Source organism: Nanorana parkeri, unplaced genomic scaffold (genome assembly GCF_000935625.1).
Source record: "Nanorana parkeri isolate BGI_ZX_2015 unplaced genomic scaffold, ASM93562v1 scaffold1, whole genome shotgun sequence".
Lineage (NCBI taxonomy): Eukaryota > Metazoa > Chordata > Amphibia > Anura > Dicroglossidae > Nanorana > Nanorana parkeri.
The window spans coordinates 680,583-707,414 of NW_017306269.1; the positions used below are offsets into that span (position 1 = coordinate 680,583).

At 39.2% G+C, this 26,832-nt stretch overlaps 1 protein-coding gene across 4 annotated transcripts in view; it reads left to right on the forward strand.

Annotated features, from left to right (window-relative positions):
- The window catches only part of ESRRG (estrogen related receptor gamma), a 205,054-nt gene that overhangs the window by 172,087 nt on the left and 6,135 nt on the right, over positions 1–26,832 (forward strand). For all 4 annotated transcript variants that reach the window (XM_018555713.1, XM_018555636.1, XM_018555788.1 and 1 more), the window contains one exon: positions 26,126–26,395. In XM_018555713.1, coding sequence (XP_018411215.1) covers positions 26,126–26,395 — 270 coding nt within the window. The remainder of the gene's footprint in view (positions 1–26,125; positions 26,396–26,832) is intronic.

The following is a 26,832-nucleotide window of genomic DNA, read 5'->3' on the forward strand; positions in this document are numbered from 1 at the left end:
TTATCATTATTATTATTATTATTAGACATAATAATAATAATATGTAAATAATAATAATATAATTTTTATTTGTATTAATATAAAAATATGTTAAAAAAAAATATATGAAAAGAGTGTTTAAAACAACTTACTTGAATTCACCCAAAGCCATTATAACCAATATTGTTCCCCTTTTCATGGCATGTTAATTTTAAGAAAAAGAAGTTGAAGATCATTATGCGTATTTCTCAACTGTGCCACATGTTCATTTTTCATTTTAATGACTAACCAATTTGCAAACTCAGCTAGTAACTGTAAACTATTACTAAAAACAGTTACTCAAAATCACAAATTATTTCTTAGAATGACATTTTTTCTATATGACATCTGTTTTAAAGTAAGCTATTTAAAATGTCTCTGTCTTAAGAATTTAGATTGAATACACCTTACATACATATTACAGGCTTCGGTGTTCAGAAATGCACTAAATCTCAGTCTTGTTTCATTCGTCACCTCTCAGAAGCACTTACTCATGTAAAGGCTTACAATCTATTCAGAGGCTCTCCCAGCCTATCATGGCGTTAATTTAAAACCGCGGCAAGGGAGACATATATATTATTGGCGCGCAAGGGTTGAAGGAACATGTCAGCAGCGGCAGCAGCCGTGGAGAGGTCGGTAATCTTCGTGTGCATCCGTAGTCGGCTTGTTATCCTCTTATCAAAGCTCTCGCCATCCTTTTGTTTATTGAAGAAGACAGGGAGATGGTGTAAAGGCTGCTTAGTCAGGAATATCATCCTTGTTGGCAGGGGAGTGATTGCCAGTTGAAAAACAAGGCATTATTGCTCATTTTTTCCTTCTTATTAGTTTGATTACATTTGCAAATCAAATCAATCCATCAGACATGATCAGGGACCCTCGTCCGTATTTCAAGGAATGGTAATCTCCGCCTAATAAGATGCAAATGTGTCACATTGGTGAGTAACCAATAAATCACGGCCTTGTCTTTGGCAATCATTAAATATCAGAACCAACAGTCAATTTTTAGTATTTTCAATTTGCGATATGCCGCCGGAATATAAAGATAGATGGACGTAATTACACAAACCAAACACTATTTCAGTTCATTCCAGACAGCAAATTTAGTGGAAGGTATAACCGGCTTGTCATCACACTACATTATTTCTGGCGGTTCATGCAAAGTTCACAGACAAGCTCCAAAATGGACATAGCCTTCTTTTTTTTGTACTCCCCTAACTACGGCCCCACTGCCACCCAAACTCTAATAAATGACTTAATTGGGGCATCTACTCATCAGTCCAGGAAGGCATAACACTAGGAATATTAGCAGCTCTTCAAGCCCAGATTGTTGTATCCCCTCAGAGGCTAAGTATTTCTATTTGATTTTTTCTTTTGATTTTTTCTAATTGATATAATAGTGTCAGAGGTTCAGATTCCAATGTGCATGAACAACTGCAGCCTTTTTACATAGTTACATAGTTAGACAGGTTGAAAAAAGACACAAGTCCATTGAGTTCAACCTATCTGATGTTTGCGTACTCTCATTATCAACTGCAGATCATCAGCAGTTAGACAAAGTAGGGAAGCAAGATGTAGAACTGGTTGTGTGATCACTTACTGATAGCTACATATAAGAAGTAATGTGATTTCTCATGAACTCCTATTTGGTTCTGCTAATGGAAACATCTTGAACTGAAGGAAAGTTAATCTAACTTTTTGTTTTTGTTGTCCTGCACTTGTCTTTCCAAACTAACACAGCAGAAGCCTAGTGATACATTACATCTTTATTATGTTTGGGGGAAGATTATGATTAATTGTGAGTGTAATTAGATTTGATCAAGAGTTTTTGAAAACAGAAAAAGCCTTGAAAATCCCCAAATTCCTGACTTAAAGTGTATGTCTAGCCAAAACTGCTTTTCTTAGTTTTGGATAGTGTGTGGAAGGATTAAAACCTCTGGGGATTGTTTTACTGATGGCCAGAGCTTTGTTAGAGAGATTTACTTTTACTTCCTGTCTTGTTGAGAACATTTTACTAAACAGGAAGTCTGGTAGGGCGAGGAGAACTCTCCAACAGCAATACAGGCAGAAATAAAAATGGTTTCCTTTAGTAGAGTGAGAGAAGGCTAGAACCCCTGTCAGATTTTTAATACTGTGCATGTCCCTGGGGCAGATTTCCCTTGTTTACTGTCTGGTGAAGTTGTTGTCAGGAGGACAGGAAGTTAACGTAAATTCCTCTAATGGAGCCCCAAATAGCATTAAATAGCTTTTATAGATTGCCCATTTTGTACCATTCAAGAAGTCTATATATATATATATATATTCCTTAGAAAATACCTTGGCTAGGGTACAATGTGTGGCAATGTTGCCTTACAGATTTAAGGTTCTCCTTTTTATTCATAGCAGAGCACAATGGGGGGGATTTATGAAAACTGGAGCAGACAAAATATGCAACCACTCAGCCTCTATCTCTCATGTTCAAATCTTACCTGAGCAATTTGATTGGTGATTGGTTGCCATCTACAACTGCTTCAGATTCTGTCTGCTCCAGATTTGATAAAATTCCCCCCCTATGTGTATAGAGTTTTTGAACTATGTTCACTCCTACAATGCAAAACCAGAATGCTAATTTTAAAAGGCTTTTAAGATGACCCTGGAGCATGATTGTGTCTTCACCAGACTAGAGTAGGGTCATTACATTGTATGGTCTACCATTAACCTGTTAGAACATTGGTGATGTAGAAATAAGGAAAATGTGAATGTGAACCATATGGGCAGTCTTCATCCTACAATTTTAGAGAATCTTCAGAACCATTTTTGGCTAATCATAAGCTATATTCACAAGCTGTGTAAACAATTCGAGCACTGTTTGAACCAATCACATAGACTACACTGTGAAATATGCGTGGATGGAGATAAACATCATGAAGGTGGTAAACAGCAGGGCTCAACACAGGCCTATGGGAGCCTTGTCTAACTATACTGTCTGCTACCAGTGGCAGGCCCATCTGTGGGTGGGGTGGCAAAGCTACTTACTGGACACGGACTCTCCTAAAGCTCAAAGTGGCATATGAATGCATGTAAGGGAAGTAAGGGAATCAGATTTTACAAGTTAGCAGCATAGTTATAATTAGGGATACATCGATACCAATACTAGTATTGCTATCAGTGCCAATGCAGAGTATTTGAGTGCTCGCCCAAAGGCTCCGATGCCTAGCCCGATACTTCCGGTATCAGGAAGCGGGGCAGCGAGTCATTACACGCTTCCTGGCTTCCTGATTGGTCGGGAAGCTGGCCCCATGCTCCTTCGTCACTTGTGATGAGGGAGCATGGAGCCAGCTTCCCGGCCAATCAGGAAGCCAGCAGCGTGTAATCACTGCTGCCCAGTTTCCTGATTTGTCAGGAAGCTGGCCAACCAGGAAGCCGGGCGCACTGTAGTGATGCGGCGCCGGGCTTTCTGATTGGCGGGGAAGCCGGCTTCATGCTCCCTCGTTACTTCATGATGAGGAATCATGGAGCCGTCTTCCCAGCCAATCAGGAAGCCGGGCGCCGCGTCATTACATGGTGCCCAGCTTCCTGATTGGCCAGAAAGCTGGCTCCATGCTTTCTCATCACCTGGTGACGAGAAGCATGGGGACAGCTTCCCTGCTAATCGGGAACCCGGGTGGCGAGTCTTTACTCGCTGCACGGCTTCCCGGCTAATCAGGTAGCGAGTCATTACGGGCTGTTTGATTTCCTTAATGGGACTTCCGGTATCAGTATTCGGTATCTGCGAATGCCGAAAAAAAAGTATTGATACTTATGCTCGATACTGAAATACAGGTGCATCCCTCGTTATAATATTTTGTTTGTATACAGTTGTCATAATAGCATGTGCTTGGAGTTTTATTATCTTTGACGTTTGTACTGAAGCAAAAGTTACATCTACAAGCTTATTCTTCAAAATGAAAAAATGATTTCCGCACAGTGGCAGAGATAATGGTGACTTATTATGGCGTCCACTTGTAGAACACTTTGATGATAACCAATAACGTCTTTGTTGTTTGCCAGCAATGAATGAAGATTCTACAGTCGTGTTTAATCCAACAGATTAGAAACTACAATTAAATCATCAATGACTATATGATGATAATCAGTCTTTCACATTCTTTTTTGTTTTTTTCATCACTTTGTCTTCACTAGCCAACTTGATAACGAGCACTTGTTTTAAACAGTTCCAGTAAGAGGGGTCCTGTGGCCTCCACAGGTAACAATTACCTCTGCATCTGTAAATCTGTTCAGTTTGTGAGCGGCAATGTTAATAGATACTCTCCAACGTTCCATTGGGAAACGTTTTGCTTAATTAATTAAACTTGGAAGAATACAAGGTCAGTAAACCATATCTTCTTATTAACAGTCTACAAAGGAGAATCCCCGCATTATTAAATGTCATGGTGTTGGTTAGCGCATCCAGACCTTTTCGAGAAAAGGAAAAAAAGCTGGGGAAAAAAATGTCATGGGAATATAGAAGAATGCTATATGTTAATGGCATGAAGCAGTAAAATGTTGTACTTTCTACTGACAGAAGTAATTCCTTTCAGTCTTAACCTTCTAACAGATATTTTTTTTTTTGTGCTGACATATTCTTCTGCAATTTATAGAGAACATAGTCAATGAGTGCTTGTCCCGGTAGATCTAAATGTAGAACTATGGCAGAGATATGGACATTCAAGCAGTAAATACGCTTTAAAACAAGCTCTTACTGACCTCTTTAGATGCAGGCAATGTAGAGCAATTCATCCTCAAAATTCACAGCAAAAAGATCTACCCTGCCTCTCTTGTGAACTCTGAGGATGAGTTGCTCCACGGTATCTGTAGGTACTACAAAAGTCAAGGATGCAGAGTGGATAATGGACAATCTGTTCAGCACCACGTTCACCACAATGCATATGGCAGACAGATGCCCTTATTCTACATGACCTAAACCATAAATGTTAAAAAGGGGTCAGGTAGGACAGGAATTTTTTATTTGTTTCAGGGAACCAGATCAAATGACAGTGGTCACCAGACCCTTTTAACTTGTTTTCCAGACAAGGTTAACTTGTATGGCATGGGCCGTGTTTCAAATAACTATGTGAGCCTGTTTTCTTGCAATTAGGTTAAATTATTCTTCTGATTTTTGTCTGTGTTTACCTTTGTAGATTAAATACCTAAACAGGGATTTTCTTTTCAACTACCACTCATTACTTAGACCACAATTGACTTATTAATAGGCATTTAAGAAAAAATTGCATACATGTTGAAAAATGGCCACACCTGACTGGGCAATCCAGTAGGGGACAATCCCTGTAACATTTTGACACATCATAGACATAATCATTAGGAGACACATCATTATACCTGAGCTGTCCACAACCAAAGGCAAATAGTCCCTTTGACATGTTGACACTTCAATGGATATTAGAACTATTTAAAATATGGTCATGTTTATAATGTGCATGACCTATTATGTAAGTTATCTCAAGCCATCAATTTCTGAGTAATGGTCTATGAAAATATCTACAAGAATGATGGTATCCCAAGTGAGCCCAAATGGATTCTTTCCATCTCATAATTAAGAGTTGACATGAACCTTATTCCGTCCAGGCTAAGAGGGCTGTTGACTTAGCCTTCCATAAACCCTCTGAGACGACTGCTGATTATCGACCTGCAGATAGTTAACAAGATACCTGGTTAGTCAGATTGAGAGGTTTGGGCCTGAGGAGATAACTGAAAAGGCCCCTGGGAGAGGGGAGAAATATCTGGTGGAGAAAATTGCTGAAAACTAATAATGCAATTTTTGTTAGTGTCAACAAGAATTGATTTTTCTTTTCTTCTGTGTATCCAGGCTAATCTGAGGAAGAAAAAGTATATATTGGTGTACTACATGTATGTGTGAACCATTATCTATCGATCTATCTATCTATCTATCTATCTATCTATCTATCTATCTATCTATCTATCTATCTTTCCTGACACCAATCCATGGCAGCATACAATGAGCCATACCCATTGTATGCTGCCATGGATTGGAGCCAGGAAAGGAAAATTACCGATAGGTAAGTATACAATTTTCCATTTTCCTGACACCAATCCATGGCAGCATACAATGGGTATGGCTCATTGTATGCTCCCATGGATTGGAGCCAGGAAAGGAAAATTACCGATAGGTAAGTATACAATTTTCCGTTATCTATCTATCTATCTATCTATCTATCTATCTATCTATCTATCTATCTATCATCTATCTATCTATCTCTATCTAATCTATCCTGTTTTTTCCTTCTGTTCCCTTTCTTTCATACTGTTCAAATGGCTTAAAGCGTCATGTATCTTAAATATAACAATATAACATTGAAAGTATTTTGTTATATCTATATCTATTCGATAAAAGCAAAACAACAAAAAAACAAAAAACCTGTTGATCCTGCGAGCTTGCAACTTTCTGTACACATTAGCCTTGCCCGACTCAATTCTGTGAAATACAGAGCACCCCCATGTCAGGAACTATGTGACTGGCAGGATCACCAGGTTAAACGAAAGGATAAAATGCCTGAAAAAAATTAAACTAATGCAGCCACCACATCTAAGGACTGGTAAGCTGCAATAGATGACATTATTGTTCTTGGGTTGAGATACACTTTAATATTCTACAATGATGGGAAAAAAAACAATATGTTAGTTGTATATTTATTCACTTCCAGCTAATAAAAAATAATAGGTATAAAAGATAAATAGTACAGATTGTTTTTCACTAAAGGAACCATTTTCACTCTAGCTCATTCAATTCAGATCCCTAATCAGGTTCAGGGGAATTGTTTTAAAAATCTGACATTTTACAGGAACCTAATTAACTGTTTAAAGCCAACACATATTATTAGTCACTAGTCAGCCTCCAGATGTATGTGTGTGTGTGTGTGCACATCTATGTCTATATACATGTATATGTACCATATATGTGCTTTTCTATATTTACTTACATTTATAAATACACATCTTGCATTCATTAACACAAGATTTAGCTTGCCCATTTTTTTTTATTTTGCCTTTTTATGCACTTAAAAGCTTGATAAGCTTGCTTAATTAATTTCAAATTGCCTGGTGGTGATTTCGTGGTCTATTAATTTTCTATCCATCCAGCCTCTCACCCTGAAATTTTTCATTTATTTGCCTGAATTAAAGAAAAATGCTCCAAAAACCACTGAAGTAAAAAAAGAAGGATTTCATTTAACACAGTGTGCAAAAATCATAATTACAACATAATTTGAATGATTAAACATCAGATATTCATAAAATCCACACTGAGGTTTTTTTTTCCCCAAGACTGTTTTCTGGGAGTCTGAAAGTTTAAGGATGTCACAGGATTGAAATCTTTTCACTTGTAAATCGTGTAGCCATTATTATATTTAGAGGATAATGTAGTAAAAGAACATGGTACTAAATTAAATATGGAGACTGCCTTTGCTGAACTTCTGAAATGCTGCTTGCTTGGCTGCCTTTAGCCTCAATACCTACTGACTTTTGACAATAAGCCAACATTTTTCCATTTGCATATCAGTAGCAACACTGTTGAGTACCTTTTAGGAAAAAATAGAGCAGATCATAAATGTGTCACCAAGATTAAAGTAGTAATAAGGTCTGGGCGTTTTGTTTGTAAGCCCACTAGTGTCTGTTCTACAGGGATATATAGTGAAAACTTAAAATGGCACATCCCATTCAGGCTTACCGCATGACATTGGTGGGAGCAGATCTCTAACGCTCACCACACACATTACAGTCTACATGTACAATCTCCTTTAGATCATCCAACAATTAGGGCCTGCGTAAATGGATACAAATTAATTAGTTAGTTTAGGTAGGTAACTCATAATGCTTATTTTTGGTAAATCTAAAGTTGATTGTACAGTTACATTTTAACATGTACGGTGATCTTAAAAGTGATTGAGCCATGTGCTAGTCTAGCCAAGATAGAATAGTATTTCTTGGGTGTAGCTGCTTAAGCACTGAAATTGTAAATTTCTACTACTTCTATTTTAATACTTAACCCAGAGGAACATTTTTTTAAATGTTCCCAGATTTACACCTCTTATTTAAAAAAAAAAACAACTGTAGATGGAAGAGTAATGTTGTGTCTTCTATCTCTTAGTTGGAAGACAACAGCATTGATCTTCTTTGCTTTGACTTTTTCCTAATGTTGATAGCTATGTCCTTCAACTAAGAATCTTCTTCTTTTACAAAAATCACACACGGTGAATAGAGGAAGCCACAGAAGTCTTTTATTCAGTTGTTTTTTTCCCCACCGGCAGTCTCATCCTTTCCTCGCTGTCATTCCTCGGGAAAAGAGCCCGCATTTGTGCTTAGATTTATAGTTTATCATATGTATGGGCTTCATCTGTAGGCAGTTATTATGGTTTCCTTGCCTAGATATTGTTTGCTCCATGTCCCTGATAGATCTGCTCGTTGTTCATCAAAGGCAAACAGAGTGGCTAATAGCCATTGGGTCCAGCTGATCATGAAATACGAGCCATCAGCCTTGGTAATGGCTGTAAAATTTCATAATTACACGGCCTTTATTACATTGCATAATGATCCTGAAGCAGTATGGAACAATTAATTAAGATTTTCAAGCGTAGCTCTTTCAGAAATTAAAAGGTGTTAGGCAATGAGAAATAGGAAAGAATCTGTTTTAAAAAAGCGAGCTGGAAAAATCTTTCTATATCCTTTCCTCTAAAGTATCACACAGCTCTAGTTCCATAATAATAGTGTGATGTGTTTGTGCCTATGTAGTGACTGGTGACAGTGGAATTTCATCTTGCTACTGCTAAGGGGCAATAAATTCATTTAGGATCTTGACACATCGACAGACATTTCATAGAAAGAGTTATTGCTTGCTTTCTGTCGTTCTGAATATATGATGTCCGGGGCTTCATACTGCCAATTTTTATGAATACATGTTTGATAACATCTATATCTTTGCATTCCTTTTTTTCCCGGTGCTGTTCCCTTTGCATTTTGAAATTCCATTTGTTGATAAGAAATAAAAAATAATTAACAAAAAGAAAACAAATCAAAATATTTTTTTTTAGTGGAAACAAAAAAAGTATAGTAAAATTTAGCATCAAGTGAAGAGTTTTCCATGGACTCAGGCCACTCAAGAGAATGAGTTTTAGGGCTTTTTTGGCCACTTTTCTTAATCCAAAACTTTAAAGTAACACTGCATTCTACCAACACAAGGGTTGTTCAGCATAACAACAAACACAAACATATTTCAGCTTCATGGTTATTTTATCACACAACTCAGTCTATTCTTCCTTGGGACAAAACTGCCACCATCTCAGCCTCCTTGCTTAACTGGTTCCATCAGTCACCAGACTGGCCCTCTTGTCTGCTCACATATAGATGTTGTCATCGATATTGTGTCCAGATCCTGCACTGATCGCATGCGCATTGTCAGAAGAACCGCAGATGCACTGTTTTAGTAAACATGTCACTGGTAAGATGGCAGTGATACTCCACATATGTGAAAGTGCAATGTCAGAGATCAGATATTACTGCACATTTGCAGGTAACCTCTGCCTTCTTACTGTGAACAATTTGTTTCTATGCATGTACGGTGTGACGCATCATATGGGCAGGCATGGTAGCAACCTTCCCTTCTGCTATCAACACTGCACATATATGCCCCCTTCTCTCGCTCTTATCACCACAATTACATGTTTTTTATAACTCTGCACCTGCATGCCCCTCTCTCTCCTGCTCTCAACACTGAGCCCTACCACTACCCACCCTGACCACTGTGCTTGACCCCCCTACCCTCACCACTATAATCACTGACTCCCTGGTCCCTATTCCATTACAGGACACCATAGCAATAGGGTTCCTATAGTGATCACACTTTAGTTTTGTGTTTGAGGTAATGTTTGACCTAATGTATTCCTTATTTTGATTACCTTGTTTCACATACAATGGGTGATACTTTTGTTTGGATGAAATTACCACCCCTGCATAAAATATAACTGCTTTATTATTATACTAAACCTCATACATTTGTACCTATCCTGGAAGCCCATTAAAAAATAATGGATAATGTTTGCTGAAAATACTGAGTCCAACATCATGGTCTGTCTTTGTGTTTGCATCCAGTAATGAAAGATATTCTTGGCCACCACTAGAGGGTGCCGCTTAGAGACAGGAGATCTGCTCTGCATTGAGCTGAATTAGCAACTTGTCTCCCAGGAGCGGGGTGTGCTCAGAGCCAGGAGGCTGCAGGCAGTATTGTTGGAAACAGGACATATCATCAGTAAAGGCAACCCGTATTGGCATTTTTTTCAGTGGTTGGAAAAAATATTAGCCAATGTCTAGTTATACTTTAATGATTGCGAAGATATATTCAGTTGTCCTTTCAAAAAGTCTATTGTTTTCAGTTTGGTTTGATTAAGTAGCATGGCTACACATGGCTGCTGCTTGAATTATTTCACATCTGATTTTTTTTTAATGACTTGAGCCAGTAAAAATGGATTCTGATTGGTTGTTATTGGTTATTGCAATTTGCACTTAATGCTTTGTTCCTTTCCTTATCCGGATAGAGTTGTCTCGCATTGTTGAAATTTTATCGGACCAGGCATGATGCAAATAATATTTAGCAGGGGTCCTTTGTCATCAATAATTTAATATGACTAATTTAAGACAAGTGTTCTTACATACAGAAAAAAAGGGTTTAAAGTGGACCTGAGTTCCAAAAGTGTTTGGCAACATCTAGAAGTATTAATTGTCTCGAAGTGGTACCCTGAAAATTGTAACATTTATGTTAAATTCCTCCTGAAAATAGCAGTCCACTTTCTATGCTTAGCCATTCCTGTTCTGTCACCTCAATGCTGCATATCTGCAGTGTGAGATCACCTGTTGCCTCTGCCTGCTAGTCTCACAGAATTTGGAGTGAGATTTATTTATGTTCTTGTTCTCCTTGCTGGAAAGGAAGCTGTACCTGAGACTTGCAGTGCAAGGATCTCTCTGCTTCTGTTTCATTTATTCTATGGATCTGTACTTCCTCCATCTCTCCTGCTGAATATTGGCTACCAGTCATCAGGGGGGCAGCTCTGAAGCAAAGGCTCTCCTCTACAAAGATACCCACCTTTACACAGGGACAAAGTTCAGAACAAGGAATCTTAAATCAGTAATGGTAAAAAATGATCAGCTGCAGGGAGACCACATGCAATACTAGTGAGTAGTCCTTTGCCCTCTGCTTGACTTTTTTTGGCACAGCTTTTACAATACAGGTTCTCTTTTACCAGTCCTCATAGTCGGAGCCTATTTTTGACCATGAAGTGCTCTATCATGCACTACATAACCTGTAAGTGGACCCAACCCATCTCTTATTGAAGCTCCATGATAGCCTTTATATGGATATGACTTTACATAGATGTGTACACATACAAAGCAAGGGGGTACAGCTGTCAGATGGTACAACTCAAAGAGGTTAAAGTCATTGTTTGGGTTATCCAACGCCTTTACTTATATCACTCTGAGTGTTAACTTGGGAACTCAGTAGTGTCTTTATTTTGCATTTACCCTTGGCTAGCATTGCTTGCACACTTTTAAGCAATATTCCCTCCGCGAGCCCTCCAACAGACACACAGAAAACATTTTTGAAAATTAATATTTGCGTCAAGAGGGGATTAGCTTTGTAAAGTCAATTTCCTTTAACGGGAAATGTATTCCCTTAATATAACTTTTCTGATCTGCTATCTGTCTTGTTCACACATTGGGTGTCACCGCTTTTAAACACTTGTCACTCTTTTAATGGAAACAAAATACACTACCCGGGCAGAGAGGCAATGTCATTCGGCCGCCCCTTGCTGCGTCGGCAATAGTGGGAATGACAGAGCGCAGCTCGGTAGGGGTAATTAAAATGTAAATATTGATATTTTATTATTTGAAACGACTTTCCAGTGTGGCATTTAATACCTCTCCATCTGTGCCGCTCTGTTTTGTGGTCACTTTAGTGCAGTTCGGGGAAGGCAGGAAACGCTTTGATCCCCGTTATGTCAAAATGCTTGTTGCCGCTTAATTTTGATATCTAATTAAGTGGAAAAGTACAGTCCACACTGTAATCCACGGCATCTTAACCAGCTGCTGGGGTATATTTAGAATTAATCTCCACTATGGAATCATCCTAATGTATGCAATTAAGAGTCTGCCGATGGCTAATTAGGTGTATTAGAATCAGACAGATTCCTCTGTTTTTTTCTTTCTTACTGTTTTTAGACATAAATCTTCAATCCAGCCGTGCTTCTAGCTGCTTCCAAGCTACAGAAAAAGAAGGAGCCAAGGAACACTCTGGATTTAAGCCAGAGAATTAGGGTAATCAAATGGATAGATTAGAGCTCCGTAGTTCACAACAATTTATCAATTGGACCCCCATTAGTTTGTACATTCATTCATTCAATCAGACCATGAACTAACCAACGTATCTGCCATGTGAACCTGTCATGTCCCCATAAATTTTATAACTAACATAACAGCCCTAAATGGAACCACCCCAGAGTGCCTGCATATGATTTTCTAAATCCTCTTTTGTGCAATTGGTGTGGTCCCCTGATCACAGACACTTGCTATAGAGGCCTTGAATGTTGCTCTGACTTGGAGTTCTGCCTCTTCTTATCACCTTCTCACAATCAAGTAGCTAAAATCAGAACTTTCAATGGATTATAGGATGATTATGGGATGGTTGAATTATGGCAGAGGTCCAATCCTGTGCGGAAAAAAAAGTCAGGGCATATAACAGGATTCTTTGACTTATAGACAACTTGAAGGCACCTTGTGATTCTTAAATATTTGATATTGCAAGTGTTTATTGTATTTCTGTACAATAAATGGAACTAGGCATAAAAAATGTGTTATTCTAAGAAGCAATTTTATTTTCATTTCAGTTGAAGCCTGGTGAGCCAAGTCAGCCCATTATTTCTTACATAGTTACATATCTTACATAGACACATATCCATCGAGATAGTAAAAAACAAAAACAAAAAAAAGCCTAAACAGAACGTTATGCCCACAATTACCCACTGTTGATACAGAGGAAGGCAAAAAACCCTCAATAAAGCATGGTTCAATTTGCTCCAACAGGGGGAAAAAAAATCCTTCCAGGTCCCATAAGGCAATTCTTGTTGTGTATGCTAAAAAAAACACTAGCTGTTCCTAAGCCCATGAGCATTTTATGTTCTCCATCTTCTCCTGTTGCATTCTCAATCATATAAAATAGATATAAAGAATCTAGCATGGAGAATGGGAACCCCTCACATTGAGCACAGCAGGCATGCAATTTGCATAGCCGCTATTTCTAGTTAGACAACAAGTGTATTTGCAGCTTAGAGTTGCAAACAAAATTACTGTTTTGCACTAGGAAATGATGTCTAGAGTGTGATTGGCTCCATTGTGCGGCACAGACATTTTTCCTTTCATTCTGTTTTTGTACATGAATCCCAGAGCTTATTTCCGCATCTCTAACTGCTTATTACAAGCTAAACACAGAGCCTGGGCTCAGGAGCCTAATGTGATATCAGACAGCGCTGGAAGTAAGCCCAGGCTTGTGACTGATGCCTTCAGACTGTCTTTATAAATAGGTCATCTGGTGCAAGAGTGAGATGAGGCATTCTCTGACCCTCTTTTCTGACAAGCAATGTTCTGTGTGTGTTTATCACGTTTTGCTCTTAAATTGTAGCATGCACAGCTGCAAGGAATGTTATCAAGTGAAATCTATTCATTTATATGAATTATAGTAGATCTAGACCCTAATTGGATTTGCATTTTGTTCCACAAAATACTGGTTTCACTTTTCACTTTCACTGGTTTGGGATTCTTTTTGTATCTATTGATCTCCCCCAGTCTCTTTCAGTCTATATGCACTTGCTCCTGCGTCAGCTGTACATCATTGCCCTGCATAATTTTCCTGATGGTGACAAAGGTGGACAATGATTGCGCAACATGTGTCGGCACTACTGCGCATATTGGGGTCGAGGGGCACGTCTTGAATTAATATAGTAGAGGGAAAACAGCAAAGGTCAGAAAAGACCTTCTATCCATGGATCAAAGCACAAAACCGAAAATGACATGACCCACATAAAGGAATTGTAATATATTATTATGTCTGTTCATTCGCTTACTGCCATTTTGATGATGCAATCACACTAATCCTTCAACCATTCTTGCAAAAAATCTATTCAAGTTTGGACAGTCTTATACTGTTTTAAATCAGATTTTAATCAGGATCAATTTAAGGTAACCGATAATTCCCAAATATCTCACGCCAATATAAATAAAGTAGCAGATTCAAGGCACTGTCAGTTAACGTAAATGATCATAAATTATACATTTATGATCATTTAAGGTAACCTGCCTCCAAGAATCTTTATTTGTGGTTGGCGGGCTTGATCTGCTGAGTCAGCGCTATAGCTCTCTAAGCAGGCAAGGAGCATGAGTTTTGCTGAATAGACAACTCTATCCCCAACTGAGTAGGGGGCATGTCTGACCTCTGAAGGGTGATCACTGCTTCCACACAGAGGGCATGCGTCCTTCTCTGCAGCATGACAGAGGACAGGCTTCTCTACTCAGGCTGCGGCTGCTTTCTAAAGAAAATGAACTGTAAAATGTTGAACACCATTTGTTGTGATGCACCTGGAATATATTCAGCCAATTGAAACAGACAGCTAAGTTGGGTTTTAATAATGTTTGAAATAGATAGAGAACCAATGCGTATGGCTGGCATTAAGCTTTTCCAAGTAACATATTATTGTCTTTTGTTGCTTTATCTTGTCACTATTATTCCCTCTGTCCTTTATTATCTGTAGAACCCAGAATAAAAGGCACACTCCCAGGAAGATACTACTAAGGGATTCTGATATGTTGCCAGATGGACGGATGGGGTGATAGGATTGCTACTTTTTTTTTCTTCTTTTTTTTGATGAGAAAATAAGTATCTCTCCCCTGAAGGTATTAACACCAGGCCATAATGACTTGGCAGCACTAGAGCCAGAGAGCCTGCACAGTTGACCCAGTAGTGGGTATATTCATAAACATTGGCTCGCATGGAGATTACAAGCCCTGCAAAGCAAACAATCTCAGATCAGCCATGGCCGGAGGGAGTTAAAAACGACTTTGGCTCTAAATGTGAGAGCATACACGTTTGTGTGTGTTTGTGTGTGTGTATGTGTGTGTGTGTGTGTGTGTGTGTGTGTGTGTGTGAGAGAGAGAGAACAAGAGAGAGACTAGACATAAAAATATTGTTGTTCTAGGAAATGCTGTAGAATGATATTATACCATTATATTCCTTTTACAGCTCCTGAAAGCTGGCTTGGTTGCATTCAGTATGGTAGTTTCAAGTGCCAGAGATTTCAGCACATTAATTTTTATCACAAATAACTTTTATCACATATGTTATAGATGAATCTCACCAGAAACATTAAAGTAGAGTTCAGGTTTCTGAGTAAAAGTTAAAAAAAGAAAAACAAATACAATACTTATCTTCAGTCATGTGCTGTCTCCTGTAGGAGGGTCTATCCTCCAGCAGATGGCGCTCCACTTACAGGTTGATTGCCAGCCAGCATCATTCAAATGACTTCCTGATGAGCCCAGGCCATCATGGAATCTCCCCTTGCAGGTCATTACTTATCCTGGGATCACAATCCTGCTGCACTAAATGTGCACTCAATGTGCCAACACATCATTACTTGTGAGCGATATCATTGTTTTAGAGCTGAACATCTGATTTAATGGTGGTTACGTTCGGGGGGGTTGATGGGGTGCTGGTGGTGCATGCTCACGGCACTCTGGTCGACATCCTGGTGGTACACTGCCCAGCTCTGGCCAGCATCCCACCCAGCTCACTGATGTCACTGGTTGCCAGGAGCTGAGTGGGACGCCGTCCCAAGTTGCTAAGAGCTGGGAAGGAAGATATGTATGGCCTTACACATCTCCCCGCCTGACTCTTACCAACCTGGGACATGCTAGCTGGAAAGAAGGTGGCAGGCTCTGCCTGCCATCCCCCCACATGACCGAAAGAGTTGCCACGTGACCCAAGAGTTGCTGAGGCAACAGCTTCAGTCTGCCTCATTATAGAGAAAGCCCTGTTCTGCATTGTCACCCTTTCACATGCTCCTCTACAGGAGGCTTTAAAAGACTGTCCAGAGTAATTGGTGTGCAGCCACTGCTGGAGTGAGAGCATATAGACAGGAAGTGACTGAAGGAGGCTGCATGAGTTCTGCACTGAGATGGAAAATAGATGAAAAAAAGTAAAAAATTGTATTTTATGAAAAAAAAGAAAAAAAACCCTCTGTGCAATTGTTTATGATCCACTGCAATTCAGCAAACTAAATGTCATCCAGTTTGGGTTCAGGTCTACCTTATTGCCTGGATGCCACTCTAGCATCCGAAAACATGCAAATCATAAACATTTGTAAGTAAACTTACACTGTTAACATTCGATAAGTGCCTTTATCGTGAAATGGTTGATTTGATTGTATACCTGGAAGAAGTCATTACGCAGCACTGGTACAAGAAGTGACATTGTCAGATATCCCGTGTGTGCGCTGCGTTTCATTAACACCCTCCGCCATGGCTGAAATGAAAGGTCACAACTTGAGTGAGCCAAGGAGCATCTCGGCTGTTAGTAAATGCCCAATTTACGGCTCTTAAATTGTTGCAGAACACACTTAGTATTGCCGAATGAATGCCGTGCCTGCACCGAGCCTGACAAGTGAATATTTGTTTAGTGGGAATCTATTGTCTTTAATGGATTGAGAGAAACATGTTCTGTGAAGGCTGCGTGGCGTGGTTTCGCAGAGATGAAACTGATGTACAGCTAACAGCAAACAAGACATTGTGGGCTGGGTTGCGGTAACTCAGGGCTCTGTGAATATTGCATGAAGAGTATCAAAGTAATGGCTTTTATCTGACTGTGCTGTAAAAAGGAAGCAAGAATTGTCGCGCTTGTAGACTAGTTAAAGCTAAATACCCAGATGACATGTACATAGTGGAACTGTTTTACCTGCCAAAGGATTTGTATTTCTCTCCATCCAGTCCTGAGATTTACACAGCTCTGCTGCAGTTTCACTCTCACTTATAGGTCCCATGCCCATTCTGTTACTGGAAATGAGAAGCAGCAGACTGATGAACTCATCCCATGCAACACACTTGATTGGTTCCTCTTTATTGAAATATGCCACATATAGGTGTCATGTTTATATACATGGCTACAGAGCTTTGTCATATGGCCGGCTTCCTGCCCAGTTCATTGACATCACCAGTTGCCAGAAGCTGAGTGGGCTGGCTGCCATCCTCCTGAACTCCTGGTAACAGGTGACAGCTCGGTCTGGCATTCCACACCCCCCCAACTCCAAACGACAAATCAGGAAGAGCACTTTCCCCAGACTGACAAATCGTGGAGGGCACTCCCACCCCAGACTCAAAAATTGGGGGGGCACCTCAGCGCCCTCTCCCCCAATCCAGGACCCCCCTTTCCCTTAACAACAGCCTCAGGCAATAAATACTATAAATACTATAGGGACAGCCCTGAATGGGAGCTTTCTTTCTTGCCAAAATATTTGTATTTTTTGGCTATCCAGTCCTGGGATTTACACAGCCCTACCACACAATACAACCAGCCTGGTGATCTAAGCAACACAACTTATTCACCTCCCTTCCCCAGCCTGTGATTGGTCAGTGAAGTAGCAGCAACAGACTGAAGAGGGCATCTCTCTGCTGCCTGTTCCTGTCAAGTTCCTAGTTACCACATGTACATGCAGGTGTCCTGATTGGCCCTTAGTACTGCCCTCCCTTTTCCAGAGTGAGCTGTTCTGCTGTAGGCTATGAAGTAAAATTTGGGGTTTTATACTAGTTGCATTCAAAGTACATTTGGGCCCCATTCATAACAGATCCGTTGCAATCCATTTTTCAAAGGATGTGAATGGGACCAGCTTACACTGCTCAGTTCTGCTCAGAACAATACTTTATTTCAGCACAATGTAACTCAATGCAGCAGTGAAAACTAGCCCCATTTTACACCCATTCATTTTTTGGTGCCTGTTTAAAAACGGATCGTAATGCAATGGATTGGAAGGAAATTGGGAGGTACAATCACAAGTCAACGAACCCTACGTTGACTTATGACTAACGTCCGATTTTGGTGTGAAAAGGCTCTTAATTTTTTATTTTTTTTAATAACTTCATACACTTTTATTTCAATTGTAAGCTCTAACGAGCAGGAAACTCCTAATCGTCTTATATGAAATCATTTTGTAACTGTACTCTCTCCTTATACTCTGTAAGTGCTGCTTTGAGAGTTGTCACCCGGCTGGGTGTCACCTGGTGCCGCCGCAGGGTGTCACCCGGTGTGCACGTCATTACGCTCCGCAGGTTGTCACCCGGTGTGCACGACATTACATTACACATGCTGTCATTATACAGGCACATAATGACACCACGTGCACTTCACTGCCGGCAGCCATCTTGAAAATGGTATGCGGCAAAAAGAGGAGGGGACATTTTCCACAGCACATGGTATGCCGCTGGGTCCCCTACTCTCTCGTGCAGCTGTTGGGCTCTCGGTCCATGACTGAGTGCCTGATTTTTCAGAGGGGGTGACACTAAAATGACTGTCAGTCATTTTGGTGTCACCCCTTCTGATGGTGTCATCCGGTGATGGTGTCATCCACCACTTGTTTGTGACACCACTTGTGTGTGACGCCACTTGTGACACCACTGGTCGCTATACAGTTCCTGTATAATAACAATTTTTTATGTATTCATTGGGCTTTTTTACCATCTGCCTGCAGTACAGCTTTAAAAATGTCCTATATCCATAAATAATTTTACAGTGCATTACTCATAATAGAAAGTCCCACGTGACATCGCCCATCCTCACCGCCCTGCAGACATAGCTTGTGCGTTCAGGTTAAATTAGCAACTGAACCTACGTGCCTCAGTTCCAAATACAAGCACGGTCTATTTTGGTTTAAACAAAGTTAAAAAAAATGTTAGCAAACAAGTATAGATTATCACCGAAGAAAAAAAAAAGTGCGGAAAAAAGAGAAAACACAATTCCTCTATCCTTAAGCGCGATACTGATAGGTATGCAATGTTGACACAACAGAGCAATGAGTCATTAGAGTATAATTAGCATTCCGCAGTGATGTGCACTGTGCAAGGAATGTCTAATGTGTCAGCTTTTAGTCACACAAACAGCAGTCAGAGCATCAAAAACAGAGCCATCAGTGGCTGGCTTAGCTGATTATAACAGGCAGTTCGGTGTGCGGAGATCGCTGAGAGCCAGCTCCGGCTTAAAAGTGCATACAGGGTATGCCTAAAAGGGGTTAAATTCATATGCCTTTATGGCAGCCTATTTCTGTCAACACTCGGCTGCGAAAACAAACATTCATGCCTTGTGAAGTGAGAGTGTATTTTTGAAGGCTAGCCGTCAGATATTTTTTGTCCTTCACACTTTCCTATGCTTAGCCTTTTTTGTTAAGTTGACTGCAAAGTGCATCCGTTCACTTGGTTACAAAAAAAAGAACTGAGAGGGAAAAGTAGTTGATAGCTGCCTATGGCTCTGTTGTCAAGCACATGGGCTCCTACTACAAAATGGCAGGAGGGCTGGTAGACCACATGCTTCACCCGACACTTTCAATGCTAGATAGGCAGACCTTATGTTCTATGTTCTATGTTTGGGCTTTGTTATGCCTGGGATCTGATTGTTTTTTATTTTTTAATATATAGTTTGTTTAATTCCGCAAAATCAGTTTGCTGCGTGAATTGCTTTCCTCTTGCTTGTCCATAAAACATACATGCTTTTAATGCTAAACTCTGAAAAACAATTCATGGAAAGTGTTCATTAGATAAAATGTATTTTTAAATGCAGCTAAGTATCCGACTCAGTCTTTAGATTGGCCTCTTGTAACCCCTGCACAGACTGGGGGAAGGAGGGTCAGTACTAGTGGCCGGTCAGGTGCTGCATGCACAGAACACGATGATAGGAGGAGAGTGTAGAGGGATGGGCAAATCAGTCTGCTGCTTCTCCTTTACTGCCCAATCACAGGCTGGTGTTGAGGAAGTGACCAATCTGCTTGCTTAACTGCAGTAAAGAAAACTCAGGTCACTAAGCTGGCTCTGCTGTTTGATAGGGCTGTGTAAATCTAAGCACCGGATAGATTTAAAAAAATGTAAATAATTTGGTAGGTAAAACAGTTCCCTTATATGTATTTTAGTTGTGTATTTAGCTGGCTGGGCAAAGTTGAACATTATATTTGCTCAGACTAGCTTAGCTCTGATTTTTTTTGTTTGACATTTTCTCCTAACCTTTGTCCTATGCACCCCTCCTTGCGCCTCCCTTTACTTCTACTCCAGACCTCCATGTTTCATGTAGTGAACCCATTCTCCTTCTCCACAAAGAGAGGATGTGTGTATATGAAGGAGAAGGGATTCACTACATGGAAGTGCTGGATGAGCAAGGACTACTGCCTGGGTTGGTCCAAGATCTCTACTCCTCTATGGCACTGACTTGCCGCTTTGGGCACTGTGTGACTGAAGTAGCAGCGCTGACAGCAATAGTAGCCAGCAGATCTGGTAATCTTATTAATTATCTTATTCTTTAGAGCATTGTTTCTTGGTATCCTGTCCCTTACACTAAAAACAATGATGGGGTGCTATTCCTCAAACTGACACCAATGACGAGGCACTACTGGCACTAACAATAGGGCATTAGGGTTAGGGTCACAGTCTATCCCGCCCTATGTTTTGAAAGGAAAGTAAACAGACCCTTTGTTTAGAAAGTATGAGGACCCCTGGTGAAGAGTTTCAGGTATGCTGATTACTATTCGCTGGTTTTCTCTGAACCAGGAGCTGTAATACCAAATTTCCACCCAGAACCACCTGCTGGTGAAATCCATCAATTTTGTCTATAGAAATGTCATAATTTTTTGTGAACACTATTTTATCTGATTATTATTTGTATCATTATGTAGCAACATACTTATTTCCTCTGTTTCTATAAGTAACTCCCACTGACTATAACTTATAATGCTGAAAGTATATAAATAATTTCCATATCATGCTTATCTTTTTTACTTCTTTTTTTGTTTTTTCTAAACATTTTAAAACCAAACATGCCCGCTTACTAATTAAAGAAGATTTGCTTTGTCTTTAGGGTACATATGTGGGAATTGTGGATTCATTTTCCTAAATATTCATAGAGCAGCTTAAATATTGACCAAGACATATTGATTTATCAACCTGCTATTTAATTAAAACACGTATATTTTGTAATTCATTAGAACCACTACAAACACAGAGGCCTATTGCTCCCAGCTTCTGTGTCACTCACCATTGGAGTCAATTGTCTGCTCTGATCAGAATATATTTTCACTCCTGGAAACACACTTACTGTCACTGAATATAATGAATAGTTTTGTTAGGCCCATGTTTAAATCAATTTTGAAAGATGATTTTAGCTTTAAATGTTTAAACTTTAAATATAACTGGTCTCTAGAATGTATTCTTTTATCAAACACCCGATTTCCTTTAAAATGTATGTAAACTCAAAATATGTGTTTCAGAATGTCTGCCATCATACCATACTGTATAACATTTTCTTAAGCAGATATTTTATCTGTTGCAAAGTTTCTTACTTGGAGATCTTGACAATAACAGGTCTTCCTGTTTGAGGCTGACAAGGCTTGTCAGCCTGCATGCTCTTTAAGTTGGCCGTTGGACTGCCTATCTGTTCTGTACGAGGCAATGCACAGGCTTGTTAAGTAGTCCTTACTATCATCAGGACAGTAAGTGAGGGGCAGTCTCTCCAACAGAGACCAAGATATCAGGAATACCCAAAAGGGGTTATAATCCATTGAAAGGGTTTTATGTTTTTAGATATGTGTGTTTTTTGGATCCTGGTAGTGATCCAGTTCAGATGTTACCATTAACCTTGCCCTAACTACTTTGGTGGGTGGATATATAAGGGTAGGAAGATGCCTTCATACTTAGCTAAGAGTAAGGGCAGGGTTAGCTGAAATGCATCAGAGGCTGTATAGTTCTTATTCTGTAGTCGATATGGGGAAATACATTTGCATCATGGAACCTTTAAATGTGTTGGCATTTTGTGGCTTGCTACTGTACTGCACTTGGGAAGAAGTGAAGTTGTGCACTGCCTGTAAGTGGCACTGTTTAATCTATAAATACAAAGACAACTGAGCATATGACGTGACATTTTTAATCTATCCCCACTCTATCCAAAACCCCCTTGGATGACACTTTAAGTAGGAAGAGTCTCCCTTGTACCGTGTCATTATCCATCATAAAAATTTAAACAATAAGAGTGAGACCTCCCTCCCTTTTAGTGGCCATGGCAAGAAGGTGGACCTGGGAACACAAATACAGATGTCCTACCATTGGAAGCCCTAAGAGATCTAAAGCACCATCAGCCTAAAATATCCTTTTAGGTGGGGTGAATCGTAAGAAGTTTTAAGTGAAAAGAAACACACTATTGCAGCAACACCCTTATAATAACTTGACAGAATTTATCACCATGTTCTTAATTAAACCCCACGAAGGTGCCTAAAACACTGCAAGGCCTGAAAAGGAAAAAGAAACAGCTAATTTCTAAATCACTGGGACAAAAGGGGCTGTAGAAAAACTTTAAGGTTTCCATCCACGTAAATGTCAATATGGTGTCTGCTCCATCATCAGCACTAAATTCACATTGATGCCTCTTTTCTTCTCCGTATTGATCCTTCCATGAGAACGTAGATTTGTATCTGTTAATTAATGCGTCCTGAAACAGCGTTTGTATTAATCAGGTTGATAAGAAAAATTGGATGCCGGCACCCGCGTGACAACTATAAAAGTGCTGGCCCTGATAAAATCATGAATGGACCTCAATAAAAAAGTTCCTCCTTGCACTCAATAAACTAATCATCCCACTTTTAATTATGCGGTGGAAAGATGTGTGGAGATTGGGGAATGTGTAAATCTAATTATTTACTAACAGCAGTGCCTGGGAGGGGAGAGTTAGACTGTCATCGGAAGGTGCTGCAGGCAGTATTCTCTGTCCATCTGCTACTGCAGTGAGAAAAAAAAAGAAGAGAGAAAGGAAAAAAATATATAGAATCGTAATCTTGAAAGAAGAGCAGTATTCTGAGCTAATTGAAAGACCATTTCTCTGCTTGTCTAAATTATTGCTTGTCGGTGGATAGTCCCAAAGAAACAATATGATTTGTGGCAAAGTCTACAGAACACTTTTTGAACTCATGGCCCACAATCTCATCAAGTAAATGTATTTGGAGGATCTGCTGGAAATCATATTAAATCACATTTTTTTTCTTTTATAGAAACAATGCAAAAAGTTTTTTTATTTACTGTTATTGCAACCCAACGTGTAACCTCAAAATGCTAATTTACATTCTGTTGAATGAAAACATCAAGTGTTTACTGCTTTTTTTGATGGAATATTATTAAAAAAGGCCCAACAATTTATTATAATCTGTTTGCAGATATATCAGTCATTAAACTCATGGGCTGTGAATGTAATGCATTTCAAATTAGAATCGGCAACATACACCAGCTCGTATTAGAAGGAAAATGAAGAAATTTCACAGATGAAATTAATTTTATAGTCAAATGTTCTGCAACACAAACTTAAATAAGGATGGGTCAACACCTTTGTTTATGTATGTATAGACACATGAATCGTGAGTGAGGACAGTTTAGGTTGACTTTTGAATTTGCCTAAATTTGCTATGTGTGGAAATTCAACCAGATATTTATTTTGGTTTGTCAGTATATACATTTTTATTTACCATATTTTGTAAATGTGAATACAAGATTTTCCTACAGTTTAAGCGAAGTATATCTGAATCTTTTACTTTTAGTTTGGGATAGTTTGGAGAATGGTGCTGCTGTCTTTGTTCCATTAGGAAGATTTTTCCCTCATTTCTTGTCTTGATGCACAAAAGAAAGTGAGAGATTTCGCCAAAGTAAGGGAAATCTTCTCTAACACAATTCTCACTCCAGTAACAACATTCACCAGGACAAACAGAGAGGGTGCATCTTTCCAGTGATGACACAGACAGGGATAAAAATGTGAGGACAAGGTAGAGAATAGAAATAACACTCTACTGATTAATGACCAGTGTAAGATTTAATGTAAATTCACCAGGAAATACTAACACTTTTCAAAGATCCCCCTTCTTCAGGGCTATGAACATATAAAACAATTATATATATATATATGTTATATATAGTGTTAAAAGATGAATTCAGGTTAGATGTGTCTCTTCGCTTGGAATTGTACAATGTCTTACAGGCCACTTACAATAAGCTTCTGACGTCTTAAGACCCCTTTAAGAAAATCATTTCTAATCCCCTTTGATGATTTTATTAAGTCCTTGTCATCGTTATGTGCCAACTGGCAAACTTAAGCACTTTTGCCAACAAGCCAAATAAATAATTTTTCCACTGTATGTACTTGTATTGCGTCTACTGTGATTGCACAAATTAACAGTTTAGTTTAATGTACAAAACATCTAATAACTCCCTATCTCCAGGTTTATGTTAATGAGCATATTTATGATTTGATGCCAAAACATTTGGCTATGTAGCAGTTGGCGATCTTAAAATATGTTTAAATTATAACAGTGCATTCACAAAACTTAATACATCTGTAGATGTTCCTGAAACCCATAAAAAAGCCAATAAAAATAATGCCAATATGATAATTTACCTCTGTCATAGATAAATCCTAGTTATGTTCTGCTCAGTGTTTGTATACATCTTTGCTTTTCCTGGCCACCACCAGAGGGCCCTGATACGGGATGGGAGATGGCTCTGAACCAGTTCCCTGATGTTTGTGAGCACTTCAGGATGTACTCAGGAACAGAAGGCTGCAGGCAGTATTGCTGGAAACAGGAATCATTAGCATTAAAGGTAACCCATCATATTGAGGTTGCTGGGACAAGTTTAAATGTAAAATATTCAGTGAAGTGCAATTATAATTTGAAATAAATATTTTTAGAAATGTCAAAATTAGAATATCCTTCCATTGTTTTTGTTCAATAATAAATAATTAAAATAAAATAAAAAAGTATGAGAAGAGTAAATTATATTGATGATTTGAAGCACACTACCTAGCTCGGTAGCTCAGATACTTTTTCTGAAGGAACTTAACCACAACCCATCTGCCACTGTACATTTTCCATCTTTCAGTTGCAGGAAGTGGCAAGTGGATGAGGACACTAAAAGGCCATTATTTCTCTCATTGCCTCCTTCTTTCTCTGCATACTGAGAGTGGTGGAGAAGCACTCTAGAACTCATCCTAATGCAGAGTTGTACTTAATTTTCCAACCTACATAAGTCCTTGTATGCCTAGGTGGTGGTACCACTCCCCCAATCTAATACAGATGCCACAATAAACTGAGATTGGAGAACTGAGATTTGAACTTGGAGATGGAGAATGAACGGAACCAAGACAGCATTACTCCTACCATTTAAAATCATACATATTTATTGAATCACATTAAAAAACATATGAATAGCAATGAAAAGTGCCTTCATGTGTTAATAAAAATAATGGAAAACAGAAAAGAGAACACCTCCTTAAAACCATCAGATTGTTGCCTAGAAAATTAAAAGTCTCTGTACTTATCCATTAGTTCGACGTATATCAACAGTAATCCTAGTATGTTCTCCACCTTGTGTTTAAGGGTATATTGTGAAAGTGGTTCCATCCTCAACACGTTTCTCAAAAGCTTCTTCAGGAGGGAGGTGTCATGGTTAAGCACAGAAGAGAAGATCATCGATATAAAAGCATGTAGATGCCACTGTGGTGGGGACCGGAGGAGGGAACAGATCCAAGGGATGCAGTCTGCTAACACAAGCACTGCAGCGTGGATCCTAGGTGTCTCCTCCTGCACAGTGCATTTATTGTAGTAATTTTCCAACCCACCATTTTCTTTACACAATAAAATAAAACAGGATATATCAGTTATTATTGTTTAAGATAAAAATAAGCGTTTAAATTAAATGTGCTTTTCAATTTAACCAACATCTCTTCCCATCGCTTCTCTTCCTCAAGGATTCTCCACCTTGTCACTGGCTGACCAGATGAGCCTTCTGCAAAGCGCATGGATGGAAATCTTGTTATTGGGCATTGTGTACCGATCTCTCGCTTTTGAAGATGAGCTGGTCTACGCCGAAGACTATATAATGGACGAAGACCAGTCAAAATTAGCAGGACTGCTGGAGTTGAATAACACCATCTTGCAGCTTGTCAAGAAATACAAGAGCATGAAGATTGAGAAAGAAGAGTTTGTAACTCTCAAAGCTATAGCACTGGCTAACTCAGGTAAGTTCACTTTACATTAACAGGGTTAGTCACCAAAGGGTGAAAAGTTTGGAGAAGGCAGAAGAATTGAACAATCGCATAGGAGAAATGGAAAGTGAGCTGAATTGGAGAATTCTCCAAATCAGCTATGTTGACCTGGATTGTTCACTTCTCCTGCCTTCTACAAACTCTTCACCCTTTTGGGAATAACCCTGCAAAACATGTATTTGTTATTGCATACCATTGAATCCATGAGTTGCATGAACTTATTTAATTCAGCTTAAGTAGCAGAACTAGTTTGTACGATATGGAGCGGAGCTGTATGCTGATGTGAGTTTTAGTCAAAGGGGGCAAAGGTCCACTTTAGGAGAGTGATGATATCACTGGGTCTAAAATATGGTATGTAATAGTAAGGTTCTAGTTTAAAAACGTATAAGCATGTTGATGAGGGGGGGGGG